Here is a 17,413-nt window from a genome sequence, read left to right as displayed (position 1 = left end):
CAGGCTTAGGTAAGTTTTTTTTTCTTTCTTGGAACTCTGTCAACAGAAACTTTCCCTGACGTTGGCTTTGTGACTTAGATTAGTTTCTAAGTGAACCTGAGTCTAATAAATACGAGTATGTCAAGCTTTTTGCACTCATGAAGTGGCTTGGCTTTTCTGATTAGGAGGCTTGGTGTGGTGTCAAGTGAAGGTCTGGCACCTTTCCCAGCAGAGTGGCTTGAGAAAGGACTGCAGGGGATGCTGAGCAGGCAAGGCACAGGTGTGACGGGCTCTCTTGCTCCCTGGGACAGCTGGCAGCCCAAAGGGCCAGGTAGCCACTTTTTGCAGGGATATCTTCAAGAGGAGTGAAATTCCTAGCTCAGCTTTAACCTCCTGTGCCTCCCTGGCCTCTCTAGCTCTGAGTTATATGTGGTGTGTTCACCATTAACAGCAGGGAGGGAAGGACTATGCTCCAAGCCTGTGTGGCTTGGACTGTTCAGGCACTGTGCTGGAAGCAGAAGCAGGTGTTGGAAAAACAATGAACTCGCTATCCAACATGCAGATGTACTTTGTGTGCTCCAACTGTGCCACAACATATTTTTCCATCTCTTTTCTGCTGTTTTGAGAATGCACTCCATTTCTAAATCACATAATGTAATCTTGGGGAAGAAAAATCCTTTGGGTTAAGGCATTAGAATAAGAGAATTAATCTGGTTTGAAAATTCTGCCCTTCTGAGGGTCTACTTTTGTCATTTACTTAGTTTAGAAGATGAATATGGCAAAATATATTATTTATTAAAGTTGATATAGGCACTAGGCTGTGGCTTCCTTCACTCACACACTCATACATTAAAATTAATAGAAAAGAAGCTTCTAGCAGTTTAAACAGAATTTGCCTATATGGCAGTAGGAGTAGGAGTCTTTCCTTATTTTTGTAAATTATTTAGCACCGATACAAATATTTTAAACCTCAAAATTGTGGTGTTTTTTTTTTTGCTTGCTTGCTTGCTTGTTAGCATTTTAAGCACAGTTGTAATTTCAAGTGCTATTGGTATTTCCTTAGAGAAGCCAGAATGTCTTTTCTTGCAGCATCATAAAGCCTGTAATGGCTTTGATTTTATTTTGCCAATACTGATTATAGTTGCTAATTGTTACTGCCACTATAATCAGTGTATAGATGGGGTGAATTCTGGAGTTTTTATGTACCACATTTTTGGGTGTTGATTAAACAAAACCTGAGTAAAGGTGTTAGAAATTGTGTTGATAAATATACAGATGTGTGCTGATCTTGTGCATTGAAGTTTGTGTCTCCCATATGTTGATGAGAGTTATGTTTGCTCCTTTGCACTGAAGGAAAGTTAGAACTGTGTTACAGTCCTCTAGTGACTACTTCTACTACAAGTGAAATATGTGTTTGGGAATTCAGGTTTTTTCTTTTGGACTTTCTCAGCCCTCCAATAGTTGCTAGACTGTTCATCCACACCCAATTTTCTTCCATGCCCCCATAGTGTGGAGACATCATGTTCTGCTAGAGCACATGTAACAATGTGCTGCAAAACCAGTGTACAAGTCTAAGGCTTGGTTGGAGAGTGTTCCTGAAGCCAGATGACCTGTTTCACAGCCTTGTGTCACAATTTAGGAGCTTGTCCTGTATTCTCTAAATATAGATACCTACATTTGTAGGTTAAATTCCTGGCACTTATTTTTAACTAGTGACCCAAAATTAATTTTAAAACTGTAATTGTCACAAATAGCAAGACAAATTGATAAAAACAATATAGCTTTTATCTCTTAAGTCCTTTTTTCTGCCTTGGAGTGTCACAGATTAGGTGTGGGTCACACAGGGCACTGTAGTCAGATTGTGTTCAAACAGTAGCATGAGTTGATTTGGGCAGGAGCTTCTAAACACATTGTGATTCACAGACCTCTGTTGTTTCCCTCAGACTCAGTGAAGCTTCTCTGCATTCTGTCAAATGCCTGCAGAACATCCAGGTGGTGTGCACGGTTTAGCCCTGCTTTCTAAACTCATACAATAAAATGAAGTCTTCCACAGCAAACTGACCTCAGATATGGAGTCTGGTAAGAGCCAATAGCACCCTACACAAGAGACAGCCTGGGAATCACTTGCCCTCCCCATTGCTGCTGCAGCTGCTTGTCAGAGGGGAAAGGTGGAAGTAGCCCTTCCAAAGATACCTTGAGGTGCAACACGTAGAGAATCCCAAGCAGGCTGCAATAAACTTAATTTGGAAAGGTTCAAAGGTTTTCATAAAAAAAAGATGCAGGACAGATGAGTGGGGATAAAATAGTGTGGAATGGATAGAGAAGGGTTTAGGTTCAAGATTCGGATAGATTGTAGATCTCATATGAGTGCCAACAGAATCTTTGTATCAGAATCTTTGCAACCATTGTGGTTGCACTTTTGTGCACTGTAGTGGTTTAGGGAAAAGTTAAACATTACTGGTTGCAGTGAAACATTTTTTTACAAATCCAGGACTATTCTCAGTAGAGACATAATTCAGTATGAATCAAGTTGCATATGCCAAACTTCCTACAGCAGAGAGAATGTATTGTAACAGAGATGTCCATGCCTTCTGTGCAGATCATCCCACATCCAGAAATGAATGCAGGTACCATTTCTCTGAAGTTATGCATGTGGTGTTAGTATGTGGCATTCCTCGTGTGTTTATACAGTATTTATTGGGGACCAAAGGCAGGACAATAAAATGAAAGCAGATGGATGAAGTTCTAAGATATTAATAAGGCATTAATATTAAACTTCCTCTGAAAGACTTGTGGTTACCAAGTCCTGGTTTACATTAGTGCCTGTCTTTTAGAGAGTCTGTAATGTCTGCCATTGCAGCCCAAGTGACACCTCTGTAATGCCATTTTAGATGTGAGTAAAGGCATGAATTTATAGTTCCAAAAGTAACCAGTCTGTTGGATGCAAGCGCAGATAAGAACTCAGTTTTTGTAAATTCTTCTATCTCAATATAGTAACCCACATATCATTTAGTTGATATATGCTGAAGTTAGCCTGAATTTCTCCTCAGTTTCAAGTGACTGAGAGTGACATACCTTTCAAGAATCATTCAGATGGCTAAAGACACACAATAGGAAGTTGCCTGGTGCAACTCAGTAGGGGACACCTGACACATGGGTTTGGTGGATTTAGAACACCTGACTATAAAGCTCAATGATTTCAAGTCCAAAAACATTTTCAAATACGTTTAATTATTGTCTTTTTTTACTCGTAAGTCAAAATACATATAGCTAATACATGTATTTGAAACTCAATACAGCATTTAACAGACTGAACTGCTGGTGCATTTTTGATGCCCTTCATTGATTCTTTGGTTCACAGTGAGGAAAAAGTGTTTCAAATTAATCTTAATAAGAAGGTGGTTTTGGTTTTTCATCTACCCTCTTTGACAGAAATACAGAAACAGTAATAAATTTAATACATCATATATGAAAGCCATGAATAAGAGCAGCCTTTATTTTCAGCTCCTTTATGTGACATTCCCAACAACAGTATAGGACCATAAAATTTAGCTGAAATTTTTCTTTAATCGCTCAGCTTGTTAAAAACACCCACTCCACGAGTTCTGTGTCAAAATTATTTAAAGTATCAAGTAGAGTTAGTCCTCATTCAGAACTAGTCAATGTCTTTGTTAATGCCTTGGATGAAAGGATAATAAGGGATTTATGTTTCCAGAAATCAGAAGGTGAAATGTTTTTTTAGCACTTTTGAAAATACAGTTTGGATTGAGAATGATCTTGACTGGAGAAGTGGCCTAAAGTATTAGTAGAGAGTTGGGTAATGACAGAGAAAGCATGACACTCTGTGGAAATTCTGCCGAAAAAAACCCTAAACAAAGAAACCAACCACAAAAAAAAAAAAAAGGTGAGAATAGTATTCAGTCATAAGCTTAAATATGAATCAGCAACATCATAGTGCAGTATGACACCACAGTCTTATGTGGTGATCTACAAGCAAGAATGGCATAGCTTGTTACCATCAAAGAGATTCTTCCAACCTATTCACTACTACTACAACCTTAAGAGGAAGGTTATGTCCAGTTTTCAACAGCAAACATTATAATTTTCAATAACAGAGAACTGTGAGTAAAGCAACAGAGATTTAGAAAATATGACCTAAGATGCATTGAAATACGTTTTTTTGTTCACTGAGGAGGAAGCTCACACCAATATTAAAATGCATCTGAGGTGGAGAAGAAAAAGAAGGTAACAAAATATTTTTCGTCCTGTATGGATGAATAATTTTATAGGGTTCTCTGGAACATAAACCCAAAAGTGGAAAATGGAGCTATGAGTTTAAAGGTTTAAAGCTTCTGCATAAGAAAGAAGAAAATCTGTCTAAGAGGATATCAGAGCTTGGGAAAGGTTTTCCTGAGGATGTTTTGGTATCTTCATTACTGGATGTTTTCCAAAATAACTTATACAACAATGCCTGAAATGGTTTAGGCCTTTCCTAACCTCTCTTCAGGACCAGTTGGATTCAATAAGCTTTATGTGATTTGAATACTGTGCTTAATTTTGAATGTTGGTACTAGCTGCAATTGCTGAATTGTTGCTTTCTGTCTGCCCCAAACTAGCAGGGCCTCTTCTGTGCTTTTCTCTTCTCTGACCTAATTTTTTTGTCCCCTTACACCTTTCTCCACTTTATAAATAAAATAAACAAAGAAGAAAAAAAAAAAGGAAGGATTCAGTATGTAATGTGTTAAATTTCTTCACTATTTTGTCATAAATAGGATAAAATATGAGAGGCAGAAAGGGCTTTTCTTTGTAATCTTTTGACATTAGTCTTCTTTCTAGTGTACCTGTGGTGTCCACTGATCCCATAGCCCCTGTGTTAATATTATTCCAGCAGCTTGATTCAGGGATAGTATGGTCTCCAGCAACACTAACCGATTGCACAGGGGGAGTATTGCATAGTGGCTGATAATGCTGTGGAATTGTTTCAGGGAGCTGGTGCAATGCTATGCTTTTGTATATACACTGTAGCTTTCTATATGGACTAACAGGCTTTCACAGCTGCTTTTTAGATGCATAGATACCACAACTGAGGCAAGTATATATATCTGCTTTTGGAAGGCAAGCAAATTTCAAAAGACCATATTTTGACAGAATTGTGTGCAAATAACATGTGTGTTGTTTTTCCCTTCCCTCCCCCCCACTTTTAGCTGGCTGTGAGGTGGTTGGAACACAACTGCCGCTACCAGTATCTGGATGAACTCCTCCAGTACGTCCGCTTTGGCCTTATGGATGTGGATACACTGCATACTGTAGCTCTCACTCATCCTCTCGTCCAAGCCAGTGAAACTGCGACAGCGCTCATTAACGAGGCCTTGGCTTACCACCAGAGCGTCTATGCACAGCCGGTTTGGCAAACTGCAAGGACAAAGCCTCGCTTCCAGTCAGATACTCTTTATATTATTGGTGGGAAAAAACGAGAAGTCTGTAAAGTGAAGGAGTTGCGGTACTTCAATCCGGTAGACCAGGAGAACGTTCATATCGCGGGGATCGCCAACTGGAGCGAGCTGGCGCCTATGCCTGTGGGGAGGAGCCACCACTGCGTTGCTGTCATGGGAGACTTCCTTTTTGTAGCTGGTGGAGAGGTAGAGCACTCCACAGGGCGCACGTGTGCCGTGAGAACTGTCTGTCGATACGACCCCCGCACTAACTCCTGGGCGGAGATAGCTCCGATGAAGAACTGCCGGGAACACTTTGTGCTGGGAGCCGTGGACGAGTACCTCTATGCCGTAGGGGGCAGGAACGAATTGCGTCAAGTGTTGCCCACAGTCGAACGCTACTGCCCCAAGAAGAACAAGTGGACCTTTGTACAGTCCTTTGATCGGTCACTCTCGTGCCATGCGGGATATGTGGTGGATGGTCTTCTTTGGATATCAGGTAGAAAACGTTTCACACAGTTTGAGGTACTAACAAAATACCAAAATACTGTCTTGAATTAAAGTAATAAATCTTTGGTTTATATGTCATGATAACTTTTCTCTGCAGAGAGGACAAAGAACTGAAGCCTCATTAGAAGTATAGGAGCGTAATGTATCTTATACACTACACTCAGTATTTCAGAGCTGCTGATATCATATGTGCTATCTCCAGTTGCCATTCATAAATCACAGTGAACTGGAATGATAATGCACTTTTGGACAAATTTCCCATGATAAATTCTATGAGCTTCCTAAAAACAAACAAAAAAGGACATTGTTTCTGGTACTTTTGACAGTCACAGGACCCAAGGGAATCCTGAAGTTGTGTCAGGGGAGGTTTAGGTTGGATATCAGGAAAATGTTCTTCACCCACAGGTTGATAGGGCACTGAAACAGGCTCCCCAGTGAGGTGGTCATAACATCACTGTGACAAAGTTCTGGAAGCATTTGGACAACGCTTTCAGGCGCATGGTGTGGTTCCTGAGCCTGTGCAGGGCCTGGAGTTGGACTTTGATGATCTTTGTGGGTCCTTTCCAACTCAGAATATTCTATGATTCACTTATGCCTGATGATGAAATGGAAAATTAAGTGCTTGTTAGCTTGTGTTGTTCCAGGGCTTGAAGGCAAATGTATGATTTACTCCCACTTGCTGTTCAGAATATTGAAACACGCTGAGATGACCATTTTTAGAAATCATTCATGGCTCTGTCCATAAGAAGTGCACAAGGCTGTCTGGATGTAACCATGGCTTTATGGCACAGATAAATGAATGTATAGACCCTATAATCCTAAAAGAACATGTCATTTGCAACTGAGTCTTTAGTTGTTATGTTCCATTGATGGGGGTGGGAGGATTTAGTTACCCCAGTCCTTGTAGTGGGTATTAGTTATTTCGGAGTACGGCTGATGCTGTCTACAGAAGATTTGACAGAAAAATATTCCCCCTTTACTAAGACGTGTGCCACGGAAGGTTATATAGTTGTAATATTTATTAAGGAAGCTAATGAGTAAATGGGGCCAGCCCTTGAGGTAAATGTTCAGTGATTGGCATCTTCACCGTAGATACCCTCCAGGGATTTTAATATGGTCTGGAATGCCTGTGGTGAAAGGATAGAATTTGAATGGAAGATTAAGTTAGCTTCTCAGGCCTGCGCTGTGCTTCTCAAAGTGTGTCGTTTATGCTAGCAGATGTACCTTTCTGTCCCTATGGATTAAGTGCCTCATGGGAATGGATTGTCAAGTATTGGCAGGGGAATTTGCAAGTATCTCTTTTAATACATGTGCACTAAAGCCATGAATTATGACTTTGGAATTAAAAGCAGGACAGAACACAGAAAATCACCAGGATCCTTGGCAGGTCCTTTGGGTCATTTTCTTTAGTGACCATAATTTAGGGAGTCTTGTAGAGTTGTGTTGTGAATCCTGAGGTGAGACCCAGGTAGAGTACAGGGACAGGATTTGTGTGTTAGACTACCAGCTGGGTGTATTCAGAGCATTATTGTGTTTATTCACTACTTTTCCTATTTTATTAGTCGAGAGGGATGTGTGTCTGCAGTGGGCACTTCAAATACATGGATGTTACTACTGCTGTCTTGATTGCTGATTTTTTTTCTTATTTTGTGGTTTACATTTGTCAGTATTTATGAGGAATAGGACTTTTTAAAAAATGGTGTTACATGTTATTTTCATGTAAAATAATAGAATATGCATTAGAAATCCATCAGTGTGGTCTTTCCTCCAGTAAATGAAAAAAGTCATATTTTTTGTCTTAATCTCATGAAAAAGAACCCCCAAACAACAAAACAATCAAAACTCAAAAAAGTATTTGATAGCAGTTTTTAAGTCAAAGGGCTGGTTGAAGATTAAATTTAATCTTTCCAGATTTGCTAGGGAAGGGGGAAATTATCCTAAGGATTAATTCATGTGCTTAGTTATGTAGGTGAAATGCATGCATGTCTGTGTGTTTTAAATTCCCCTTGTGTTTAGAAAATGATACAGCGTGATATTGTGTTCAAGGCTATGCCTCTAACAGAGCTGTAGAATCAGTGGAAGAGGTAAGTGGAAGTCTACTGGATGAATTCTTTAAAATGGGGCAAAACAACAAACTATATTTTATTGTATTGTTCCATTCATATTTGAAAATACTGCCAACAGTGGAATAAGGTAGACACAGCTTTTCATTTTGGCAGGTTCTGAGAAAATGCTTAGAAAGTTTTGAGTCGCTCAATTATGACAGGTTATTATGAAGTACAAGAGCGCACTTCCTGCACAACTCTTCAGTAGATAGTGATCTGAATTTTGTCCTCTCACACTGAAACCTGGTTGTGTTTTGAGTAGAGTCATTTTAAAAAGAAAAGTGGATGGAGATGTAATAACTATAGCTAGCTTTCTATTATTTTTTTTTTAATTAATTGCTTAGGACCAGAATGTAGTTTGTGGTACATGTACATTCAGGGGCAGGGGAATAGTACAGAGAGATGTTTTATTGTATCATAGTCACTGCTGGAAAATCCACTGTTCATCATTGAATATAAAATGTTAGCATAAAAGTAATTAGTAATGCAGGAGGGAACCTAATTTTGAAGTATGTGGCCTAAAATTAAGTAATTAAAAAATTAGTCTGAGTTAGAAATGTTTCTGAGCTGTATCCCTGCTGCTTTTTCTGGGAAATACAGGTCATCAGCAAAGAGCTCTCAAAGTCATTCTGCTACTACCAGCTGGCAAGGGAACCATGGAAATGTGCCCAGTTTTGTAGTGAGGGAATAAATTAAATAGTGTTAATAAAAGTTTCTAGCCCTTCTATTTGTGGAGAGCATCATCAAAGCTTGATCTGCACACTGACCATTTACTTACTCAGTGCCTCTGCTGCAGCCCCGTACCCTCTTAAAGGCTTTGCTGATCAAAAGCTAACTAGACTTAAGGGATTTCTATTATTGTTGGGATTCATTTTCAGCTTTGCTTTCATGTTCTTTTGGACAAATATGACAAGGATTCAAAACTAATAGATAATCAAATCATGGCAAAGGCAGCAGGAAAGGAAAATGGACAAAACAAGCCACTGTATGAGTTTACATACTGGCAATAGTAGGTGGGTGGCTGGTGTTCAGGTGACAGAGGGAATCCTAAGCTGCCACCACCTCTTTGAGGTTTTTAACCTGACAGAAGCAGAATAAAAGAGGGAGCCTTTTGAATACTGGAACTAGTCAGTCCTTCTCCTCAGCACAAGTGGGTTCAGCCCTTGAGTTTTTCAACCTCCATATTTTCATTGTTATATTATTTATGGTTTTTCCCCCACAGTCCTAATTTTATTTTCTTATTTAAAGAAAAACAAAGCATGAGAATTTATTAAAATAATGTGCTGGTTTTGACTGGGGTAGAGTTAATGTTCCTCATAGCAACTAGTCTGGGCAATGTTTTGTATTTGTGCTGGAAACAGGAATGTTTTTGTTATTGCTGAGCAGTGGTTCTACAGAGTGAAGGTGATTTTACTTCTCACCCCACCCCACCAGTGAGGAGACTGGGGATAGGCAAGGGCTTGTGAGGGGACACAGCCAGGACAGCTGACCCCTGCTGACAAAAGGAGTATTCCAGATCATGTGCTGTCATGCTCAGCATATAAAGCTGGGGGAAGAAGGAAGAAATAGGGGGTGTTCATAGTGCTGGTATTAGACTTCCCAAATCACCATTATGCTTGATGGATCCCTGCTCTCCTGAACACCTGCCTGCTCGTAAGAAGCAGTGAATTAATTCCATGTTTTGCTTTGCATGTGTGCATGGCTTTTGCTTTACCTCTTAAACTCTCTTTATCCCAACCCACTAATGTTCTCAGTTTTACTTTTCCAATTGTCTCCCCATCCCATGCTGGGGGAGTGAATGAGTGGCCATGCGAGGCTGAGTTGCTGACTGGGATTAAACTACAACAAATAGTTCTCTGTACTGATACTGCATTGGGCAGATAGTTTGGAAATTTTATAGAAAGGTAATTCTTTCAGGCCCCAGTTAACATCTGGTGCCATGACCAATTTCACAAATGAATTGCATGCCACAATGCTTGTAAAGTGAAGTATTTCAGTGAAAGAAAAACTAAGTACACTAAACACTTTGGAGTTCAACATGACTAACAATCACTATCTATAAAAGCGGGGAGATATTTTCCATAAGAGCAAGGACTTGAACTATGCCCATTTCCCAGCATCCTCTGTGGAGTGCACATGCAAATCTGGAGACCTCCTTTTCTATCCACGTTAACCTTCCTCCACCGGTATAGGTCTAGTGCCCCTGGGGACATCGAGGGACAGGGGACCTCTGCCAGACATTCCAACTCTGGGCCATTCCTGCACCTGCATCTTGGGATAATGACACTTCCCCTTGCTTTAGGTGCTCCAGAGATTAGCACATGAAAAGTCTTGTTTAAAACAAAGTGTTATACCTGTGTTTTGCAGAGGCCCAAGTTGTCTGACCCTGTGTGTCAGCTAGAATAACATCTTGACATGCACATAGCTTGGGGGAAGGAGGTAAACAAGCCATCCCTGTAAAGTTGCTTTGTACTTAATATAGGGGATAATTTTTTTTTTCCGAGATTCATTCTTTTTTGGTTTTTAAACTGTTGGGTTTTTTCCTAATGGTGAAGGTTTTGACCAAGGAAATGATGGTGATAACATATCTCGAAGAATTATTCTGAGTTTGCGAGTGATTTGGGATGAAAAGCATGACCTTATCATCAGTATTCTGTCATGAAGTAAAGAATTTTTTCTCAAGAAAAGTCTATAAAATTATTTTATGAAAAATAGATCTGGAATAATAGTAGTTTACAGAATCCATCCAAATCAAGTTTTACAGTGTGGCTGCCACAGAATTTGCTGGGAATGGGAAGTTAACAGGTGCCTAAAAATTGCCTCAGTGGCCCAGTCCTAGTCTCTTTATGTTCCATATATATAGAGACTTCATTTTTACTGTATTTGAGTGAATGATTTCACACCTTTTAGTGATGCACATTATTGGTTTGATACCACTGACTGAATGTAAACATCCAGCTTTAGTGATTTAAACAAACCTAGGGCTTGTGCTGCTGTTGTTTGTGGCTCGATTGCATCTGGAGTCAAAGAGCACTAAGCAGAGCTGCTGTTGGCCTCTTCCAGGGGACTTCTTACCTTGGGAGAATGTGCTCCAGCTCAGCTCTCCTCACTGCACCTGGGCTGGCTGCAGTAAGAGGCAGCAGGTTTGTTTTGCATGTTGACGAGGGATTATCTTGTGTTTAACACACAGACACTTAAGAGAGGAGAGATTTCTGTTTTAAAATAGCAAGGCACCTTAGGGTACATGTCGTGGGTTTCTGTATATTCCCTGGATTTGCTGGAGGGAGCACACATGGAGCTCTTTGCCAACATGTAGTTTTACACGTCTCCCAGTGAACTCAGATTCCCGCACGCAGCCTCGCACTTTGGGACTGCGGAGAGAGCTGTGATATTTTCTGGGGGATTTGGATTGGATCAGGTTTCTCAAGTCATATGGGGGCCTTGCTAGGCCACGTTATAAATGTGGTTTATAAATTGTCATTGAGGAAAAATGTTGAATCTACTGCCTCCTACCCTTCTCTTTTTAGAAGTGTGTCTTCAAGTGTGTCAATGTGCTTTGTAGAGTATTTGAGAGGACTGCAATAACACAAAATGTTTATCAAGTGTGGGAAAGGGATGGATGAGGTGTATTTTGGTATCCTTGAGCAATTTCCCCATGTAGAGGGTCACTGTTGCATGAGTTGGGAATTTACAGGTCTTGGAAGGCTTAAAAAGCAACATTTACAGCCTACAAGGGAGTGAGAGACAGTTATTGTGGCAGTGTAAAAACATTGTGAGCCCATGGGGCAGATGATGGCCTTTCCATGAGGGTGGTCTCCTGTCTGTAAGAGCAAGAATGTCTTGTCCTGAAGGTGCTCCTGGCTTCCCAGGAACTGGAGTCCTCAAAGCAAACTGCTCATATAAAGTGGTATAATCATCCCTCTGTTTACAAAAACAGCAAATGCTGACCAAACTGTAAATTTTCTGTCATTTAACCAGACAGACATTATTTTTTCTCTTTTTCTTACTGTTGGGTTACTACCACATTAGCTGTTATTGCCTGGCATTAAATTTAATAGCATGGTTTGTATTTTTGACTACTTTCTCTCATTATGATGGCTCTCTATCCTGTCCTTTCCTCATAGAAAACATGACAGAGAAGTGTAAGAAATTCTCTCAGAACTACCCCATTTCTTTTCTGAGAAAGTATGTATTATTTTTAGTACCATTTAAACTCTTTTCCCCCTTCTTTTCTTATTTTTAAGAGACATATTGCTGCTCTTTCGCCCTTTCCAAGCTGTCTGTAGTATTTAAAAAAAAATGGTTCAAGAGGACATTGCAAACTTGTTAAATCTGAATTTTGGCAGAAAATTTTAAACTTTTGCTATAGCACTTCAAAGTTAGAAGGAACTAGAGTTTGAAAATTGATGCAGATATAAGATGGCATATTTAATGACAGATGTATCTATAGAAACCTGTTAAGATGCAGATTATCCCCCTGGGGAGGGGAGATCAAAACTGCCAATCTATAAAATATACTTGTTAGGGGAAGGCATGGAATCTATCTCTGCGAGCACTTTGATTGCAGGGGACAGTGTAGCAGCATGTGGCATCATAACCTAAGAGCAGACAAATCAGCTTGATGACTTTCAAAGCCAAGAATACTGCTGGAGGCAAGGGTACTCCAGTCTAGAAGAAATTAAAACATATAGAGACTGTTATTAATTCCAGATCTATTTTTGTGTAGTCAAATCTGTATGCAAATCCTTAGCATCTCATTTTGGCAGATTAATCTAAAAGTGAAGAGCGGTATGTGAAGGGAATGTAATGATAAAACACCAGAGATGAGCAATATTGCAAGGAAAAAGATGTAAGCTGTGTACTTGATGTGAGGGGCCCTTTGTGAAGAGAAGGAAATAATTTTGCTTATTTTATTACTTTATGAGGAAACAACACTCTTCTTTCTCTTCTTCCTTCACATCTTTCCCCCCAAATTAAGGTGTCCTTTCAGAATGGAAACGTATGACCCAAATTGTGTTTCAAATGTGTCTCCTGTAGTTTAACATTCTGGAGGTAATAATCCAAATAACTATGATTTTTATTTTTCAAAGTGCTAATCTGATGTCTCATTTTAGACATTGTGCTGAGAGTGAAAATAACTATATGTAAAAAAAAAATCAAATTACAAAACAGATATTAGAAAAGATTGTTTTGTCTGGCTGGCTGATGACCACTAGCAATGTGAAAGCTGCACAACAGTGTGGAGACAAATAACAGATTGTGAGATGAGACACAGGAGCAGTCTTTGCTTCCCAATGCCTGTTCTTGTGTGTGCATTTCACATGTGCTGTGATGGGCAGGGTGTGGCATAGTGTGATGGAAACAGTTTGGACAGACTCCATCTCATCCCAGCCATCTCTGAGCTGGGAGTTTGGGCTCCCATCCCTCTGGAGGTGCCCAGCACAGGCTGGTGCTTGCAGAGATGCACCCAAGTAACAGCATCATTTCTTCTTGCTGCTGCAATTGAAGAAAAGACTCTAAAATGGATACATCTGTAGCTTCTGTGTAGATTCCTGTCCCCACTTAAGTTTTTGTGAGTGATCAGAGGGTAATTCTATGTCAGCAAGTAGCTCAGCCGAGTAGGAGCAGATCAGCAGGTAAAACCTTAGCACTAAGTTCTCTCTGTTTACTCCATGTACTCTTCACATTCTTTTGCTTTGGGCTAGGTTTGTTCTGGTCCTCTGGCTCAAATGTTCCCAGTACTCAGATGGTACAAAGCCAAAAGACCAGTTATTATTTCCCACCCTTATGCTGCCGTTAGGAACTGGAGCATGGCTGGTGCACATCTGGAAAGGAGCTGCTGGTTTAACTTGAATGCACACCACTCCCAACCTACAGCCTAAAATGACATGGGGGAGGTGACAGAGTTACTTCAAAATCACAATATGGCTCTGAACCAAAATTCTGCCCTCGGCCTAGCTGGAGGCTGGCAAAATGAGAATTCCCCAGCACAGAGCTTGGGGATAAAAGGGAAAAACCAACCCAGCAACCTTAGTGGGACTGGGTCACAGCTCAGCCAACAGTCACTGTGCTGCTGTCCTGGCAGGGTATGCCCTGACAAAAAGGGAAGTGTCAACACAATGAAATGCACTAAGATGAAAATTCTTCCTCTCACTGCTGCGGATTTTGTCCACTACTGGTATGTGCCATTAAAACTGTAATATAAATAGTTTGTCTGTCAGAATGAGTGTCACTGGTGTGTGGCCACTGACATGCCCTAGTTCTGCCCAGACCTCATGGCAGGATGAAGGTGAGGCACAGCTTGCAGGTGTTATTTCTGATTCCATCCTCCCATGGGGCCAGCGTGGTGACAGAGAGGGACTGGGAACTGTGGCAGTGCTGCAGTGACACCATGTCCCCAGGAGGCTTGAGCACATTCAAAAACATTTGCACAGGTAAGATTACAGACTGAAGAAGTTTTCTGTGTTTACTCAGTGAAATTTGCCATTTAAAACCAAACAAGAAGAGGATGATTGGGCATTAAGTGTCTCTTTACTGTGCTGAGGTAAACAGCTGGTTCCCAGCATCTATAGTTGGGTCAGAGTCTATTCTGAGCTTTTCTGAGGTGCTTCACACCATGATTTCCTGACCACTATTGAAAAGAAAATGGTAGGGCTGTTTCTGGTCACTGTGGAGGAACCTTCCAACCTAAGTTTACAACTAAATGAGATGTTTTCTATAGTACAAATTAAGCATATAATTTCTTTCAAATGTATAGATAAACACAGTTGCACAGGCTTGAACTTTTAACTGGCAGTGGTATCCCCTGTCATGTTTTTAGTAAGGCAGAGCTTCTCTCTGCCTCTTCCTTCTCATTGATGCAAGCCCACCTTCTCCTCTTTTAAACCCTGTCACACAATGTATGTTCCTTGGAACAGGAATGGGTTTTTTTTTAATCTTTGTGTCTTGATGAACATTGAATGCACAGTTAAGTATAAAGAGATCCATTTTTTACTCATTTTTGGCTCATAGAATTAGCTCTACAAAAGAAGTGTATAGGGGCTGTTTATTGATGCTGTTCTGTGTTACTGTATGTTTGACAAATGGAGCTGCTTTTTCCCTTGTAACCAGATTAAGTACAGTGGAATGTAAGCAGAAGTGGTGGTATGTAATGTAATTATTATCTGCAGATGAACTCTAGAATTGGTTATTTTACTGTACCTCATCTTGGTCCTGGCTTTGCCTATATGAAAAAATGTAACCTGTATTAACTCTTTTATAGGAGGAGTAACAAATACTGCACAATATCAAAATAGACTCATGGTCTATGATCCTAAGCAGGTGAGTATCTCTGTTATATATGTTTTGTTTTGCTTCGAACAGGTCTCTTGGCAAATACATACAAAGATTTTGTAAGGCTAAAAGTGCTGACCATTTGAATTAGTGATGTTTTGAATTCACTTTGTACTGATGTGTGAGTTTAACAGAGTGATGGAGACCCTGACAACTTACTATGTTTTTTAAGCCTGTGGGAATTAGAAACATCCTAGGTTAAATACAGAAATGTGCTTTAAATCCCCTGTATTTATCAGTATTTATTTTTGTTCTTTTCTTTTTTTGTAATCCAGCAGCCCTGGGCAATGTATACTCAAAGTCAGTGTTCCAAAACCGCTCCTTGTCATTGGCATTTCTGTTTTGAATTGCATATATGGGTCTTTTTGTTTCCTGAATACTTTGAGAACTGTACTCTACCTGGCTGTGACTTACTCTGCTGACTGCAAGGGTGCCTATCATTTCATTACCCAAGCACCTAAAATATCTTTTAGGGATTATTTCATACATAATGTATGTGTTTTGATTAGGTTAGCACGGCTCAGTAACCATTTCAGAGGGTTAGGGCATGGTTATGCCCTCTTGCTTGTATTAGGAATTAAAAGTCCTAAGCTTGCAATCAGAGTTGCATAGCCTGATTTACACCCACGTGGAAGAGTATTGACTTTTCTGATTGTAGGGTAGGGGCTTTGATTGCTGTATTTGGAACAAAATTGTGCCAGGAGATACTTCTATGTGGTTCCCACTGACTATTTAAAGCATAGCACAAACGAGGCCTGAAGCAGAAAGCAGGAGATGACACACCTGCCTCGTTCTTTTCGAGGTGCAGTTTTGTCATTGACTACAAATGCTGACTGTCCTAATTCCAAGTAGCAATTACAGGCAGTAATCCTACTTTGCTTGTGAGGAGGACACGTGTTTGGATACCCTGTCTCTATTGTGTACCTTTCACTTGGGATTCTTCCCTTGCTGATGTGAAAGTTGCACCCCAAGTTGCCTTGGGCCGCCTCAGTGTGCCTTGCAGCCGGCCTGGCGCGTGAAGAGTTACAGAGGAATTGTGCACTTGCATTCTTCAAACGACGTCTGCTTCGTGTTTGTACACACAAGCTCTTTTTAAAAATTCTGCTGGCATATTGTTTACGGTGGGTACTGGAAACCATCACATCTGCTTGCATCTCGCACGGAATCTCAATAGCTCCATCACGGAGCCGCGGCGCCCGCTCCCGCGCGAGGCCTTTGTGGCGAGTCGATAATGCCTGCCATCTGCCACCGAGCACACAGCTACCTGCCAGCGAGCCGGCTGCGCTGACCTCTGCCTCCCCACCGCTGATTAGTATTCACACGCCGCCTTATTAGAAATGACCCTGCCAGGCCCCTCTGTTTCGCTGCCTTTGCAGTGCTTTGAGGCTCACCTGGCAGGCACTGCAGTGGAGGAAGCTAAAGATATAATCAGGGGATGCAGGCAGGCTTTGCAAAGCAGATGGTGTCTATAGTCTGGTGTTAAGAGACTGGACTACTAATGCAAACATTAATGCCTAATATTCAACTATTACACATTGAAATGTATAGCTATATATTGTGGAGGTTAAAAGGCAGAAGGCTCAGAGACTGGAGTTGCTGCATATGTGTCACAAAAAATTTCCTCACGGATTTTTAACTTCCTCCACTTAAATTAATCTTATCCCTTGCCAGGTCATTTGATTTGGTAGGCATAGCAGGAGCAATTGTTTTCTCAGGTATAAAATATGCTGCTTTAATCCCTTGTCTTCCATATCTTCCTGCCTCTCCCCATAACAGGTAAAATTCTTGGATATTATTATTGAGTAAGAAAAATAGGGAAAAGATTGGAACTTTGTAAGTTGCCACAAATAAAGCATTGACATTAAACCAAATGAAGATTCTTTAGGAAATCATTTTTCCTGTTGCTTTATTCCCCAAGGATAAGATCAAATAAGCCTCTGAATAACAAAAGGCAGAAGAATCTCTCCTCACATAACAAGAGCTCATTGGTACAGATAATTTTAGCACTGTATACAAAGGAGACATTTAATAGTCTGGTTTAAGGAAAATTTGCTA

The 17,413-nt window shown here is 40.5% G+C and overlaps 1 protein-coding gene across 10 annotated transcripts in view; it reads left to right on the top strand.

Annotated features, from left to right (window-relative positions):
• KLHL32 (kelch like family member 32) overlaps positions 1-17,413 on the top strand; it is a 124,326-nt gene that overhangs the window by 100,120 nt on the left and 6,793 nt on the right. For 7 of the 10 annotated variants that reach the window (XR_005629735.1, XR_005629732.1, XR_005629734.1 and 4 more), the window contains 2 exons: positions 5,184-5,910; positions 15,288-15,346. Coding sequence is in view for 1 of the 10 variants with exons in the window: in XM_039728647.1 (XP_039584581.1) it covers positions 5,184-5,910; positions 15,288-15,346 (786 nt within the window). In the remaining 9 variants the exon portion in view is untranslated. Of the gene's footprint in view, positions 1-1,922; positions 2,059-2,470; positions 2,607-5,183; positions 5,911-15,287; positions 15,347-17,413 lie in introns of those variants that run through there. The other 3 variants (XR_005629740.1, XR_005629738.1, XR_005629741.1) reach the window with 3 other exon arrangements.

Source organism: Passer montanus, unplaced genomic scaffold (assembly GCF_014805655.1).
Source record: "Passer montanus isolate IOZ18808 unplaced genomic scaffold, ASM1480565v1 scaffold11, whole genome shotgun sequence".
NCBI lineage: Eukaryota > Metazoa > Chordata > Aves > Passeriformes > Passeridae > Passer > Passer montanus.
This window is presented reverse-complemented; position numbering and strand designations above follow the sequence as displayed.